General features: G+C 59.2%; 1 protein-coding gene across 3 annotated transcripts; it reads right to left on the minus strand.

The window, feature by feature from the left end:
• Positions 1 to 482: 482 nt before the first annotated feature.
• Positions 483 to 2,435, minus strand: LOC111823579. Of its 3 annotated transcripts, none has more exons than XM_023745676.1 (2): positions 1,699 to 2,432; positions 483 to 568 (listed from the first exon to the last, which is right to left on the minus strand). In XM_023745676.1, exons 1-2 carry the CDS (start codon positions 2,201 to 2,203, stop codon positions 558 to 560), a joined length of 516 nt encoding a protein of 171 aa, XP_023601444.1. In that variant the 5' UTR covers positions 2,204 to 2,432; the 3' UTR covers positions 483 to 557. The 3 variants fall into 3 exon arrangements, with proteins under 3 accessions (XP_023601444.1, XP_023601445.1, XP_023601443.1); XM_023745677.1 differs by lacking the exon at positions 483 to 568 and adding an exon at positions 575 to 700; XM_023745675.1 differs by lacking the exon at positions 483 to 568 and adding an exon at positions 707 to 1,030 and having other exon boundaries at positions 1,699 to 2,435.
• Positions 2,436 to 2,582: the final 147 nt, after the last annotated feature.

The raw sequence follows: 2,582 nt of genomic DNA on the forward strand, positions 1-2,582 counted from the left end.
TATTTTTAAAAAGAAAGAATAGGCGGCACCGGAGGAAGAGTGTCTGAATTTACTTTTTCAGGACAGAGAGCTACAATATTGCTACCTCATTGTTAAAAGATGTGGAAAACACTGATTTCTTAGGGGCCTGTTGATTCTTGGCATGTTATGGGCTTGAGGAAACCATGTTAATTTAGAGAAAGGAGAAATTTAATGATCTTTTTTCTTTCATTAGGAAGTGTATAATTAGAGTGACAAAGATTATCAAAGACCCAGAAGAGGGTCTCAGATTTTTACCTTGTAGCCTTTTCCTAGAGGAGAGATGGCGAACCTTTGGAGCTCGGCGTGCCAGCATTTTGAAAAACCCTAACTTAACTCTGGTGCCGTGTCACATATAGAAATTTTTTGATATTTGCAACCATAGTAAAACAAAGACTTATATTTTTGGTATTTATTTTATATATTTAAATGCCATTTAACAAAGAAAAATCAACCAAAAAAATGAGTTCGCGTGTCACCTCTGACACGCGTGTCATAGGTTCGACATCACTGCTCTAGGTCCTTCACCTGGGTCGGCCTCACGTCCCACCTCACGAAGACGGTGCAGGGAGGTGAGAGGGGATTTAGAAACCAACTCTGAGGTCATGGGGGCCTGGCTCATGTCGGGGAGCAGGGGAGCAGCTCAGGGGGGAGCCCCTGGGGGGTGACGTTTACAGGTCACCTTCATGGCACACGTATGTCCCAGGAGCGTATACCGGGGTGGGCAAAAGTAGGTTCACAGTGCCCACATGGAAAACAAAACAGTAATTAAACAATAAAAGAACGAACGCTGTGCTTGGTGTACTCACAACTGTAAGCCTACTCTTGCGCACCCCGCCCTGGCTGTGTTACGTCCCTGTGGGAGGTGGACACGGGAGCTGGACCGGGTCCCGAGCCCCGGCCTCTGCCTCCGAGTCTGTGCTCTGCCGGTCCCTTCCCCGGGGTTTAGGGTCCCGAGCTGCCCCCCGGCAGCCTCTGCCTCGGACTGAATGTCTGTCTCCCCACGACATTCCTGGTGAAAGCAAACCCCAAGGCAATGGGATCAGAGGTGGGGCTCTGGGAAGGTGATGCGCTCGTGAGGGTGGAGCCCCTGTGAAGGGGGTTAGCGCCCTCGGAAGAGAGAGCCGAGAGCCCCCTCCCCCACGTGCGGGCACCGCCAGAAGTCAGTGTCTGCCTCCGGGAGAGGGCCCTCGGCCGACACGGCTGGCACCCTGACCTTGGACTTCAGCCTCCAGAACCGTGAGAAATAAGCTTCCGTGGTTTATAAGGCACCGGGTCTGCGGTGGTTTGTGACGCGTGCGAGTGGATGTTAACATACGTGACACTCGAGTCCACGGCAGTCACAGCTCTGCTGGCGCACACACTTCCCGTCCCTGCCAGAAGGTGCCCCGGGACGGCTGTGGGCTCGGCCGCCTGGCTGCTTTTCCCAGGAGGAAAGCCTTTCTCCTTCCCTGCAGCTCTGGACGGGGTTCGAGACCCAGGCCCAGAAGTCCGGGCGGCAGTGAGAAAACACTGGGGTGTCCCGGCCCGGCCAGGAGCAGGTCGGTGTGTGTGCGAAGCCTACCCCTCCCCTGCTGGTGCGAGTTCGGGGGGTGGGCCTGGTGCTGCTGCCGCTCGCGCCCCGCTGTGCTGCCCCCGCCGCCCCCCTCACCGCGGCCCCTCACCCCCGGCCCCGCTTACTTCTCTCGTCTGAAATGACCTGCACCAGCTCATACTGCTCCGGCTGCTCCTCGTCCAGATGGTGCTTGTCCATGGCCTTGCGGATGACAGCTGGAGCCTTGTCCTGGCTGGTCACCTGGATCGGGCGGGTCAGGCCGTCAGGGGGCTGCGGCCAGGGGCCCTCCGAGCCGCCCCATACCGCGCACAGGGACTGAGAGCCTCTGGCCGGGTGCTCCATCTGTGGGGGGCTCGCCACCTCCCCGGGGAGGCCTTGCAGTGACGAGGGGTCTTTCCCAATTGTTCCTACTCCCCATCCTCTCACAGGCCTGCCACCTCCTCCCACACTTCCTGGGCAACCAAGTGCCCCTCCACAACAGTACCCATGAGCCTGGGGCCAGACAACCCTGGAGGTGGGGGCCATGGGCCGGCCAGGGGCCACCAATGTGCCAGGCCTGCCAGGGTGGAGGCTGCCCCTGCTGTGTCCACCCCAAGGGCCAGAGTGCAGCGGCTTCAGACAGAGGGTCATCCATGCGACTGTGGCACGGGGCACCCTACCCAGTGGTGGGGTGTGGTGGGGACCCCCACAGGTCAATCCCGCTGGCTGGATCTCGACCTTCAAATTCCATGCAGTGTCTGATCACTGGCCGCCCCCCCGGCCACCAGCCTGGCACCAGCCCGTCCCCCAGAGACAGTCATAGGTCTCTCTGCCGTCCTCTGCTCCGACCTCCAGTGACTCCCGTCCCCCCAACCCCCGACACTTCCCCCACCCTCTTACCCCTGAGCCCCGCTCCTTCACCTCGGGCCTGCTCACTGCCCCTCCAGCCCCTGGGAACCCCCCTCCTTGGGACACTGCCCGGTGCTCCCCGAGACCTGTTCCCTGGCTGTGATCGGATGTCTACTGCCCT

The sequence above is a fragment of the Myotis lucifugus genome, unplaced genomic scaffold, assembly GCF_000147115.1.
Source record: "Myotis lucifugus unplaced genomic scaffold, Myoluc2.0 scaffold_565, whole genome shotgun sequence".
Classification (NCBI taxonomy): Eukaryota; Metazoa; Chordata; class Mammalia; order Chiroptera; family Vespertilionidae; genus Myotis; species Myotis lucifugus.

Excerpts from the sequence above, each read along its gene's own strand:
- LOC111823579 (XM_023745675.1), bottom strand. The coding sequence starts at position 2,203 with ATGACCCTCTGTCTGAAGCCGCTGCACTCTGGCCCTTGGGGTGGACAC. Across the intron at positions 1,031-1,698 it reads GGTCATTTCAGACGAGAGAA|GAATGTCGTGGGGAGACAGA; the intron begins GTAAGCGGGGCC and ends TGCTTTCACCAG.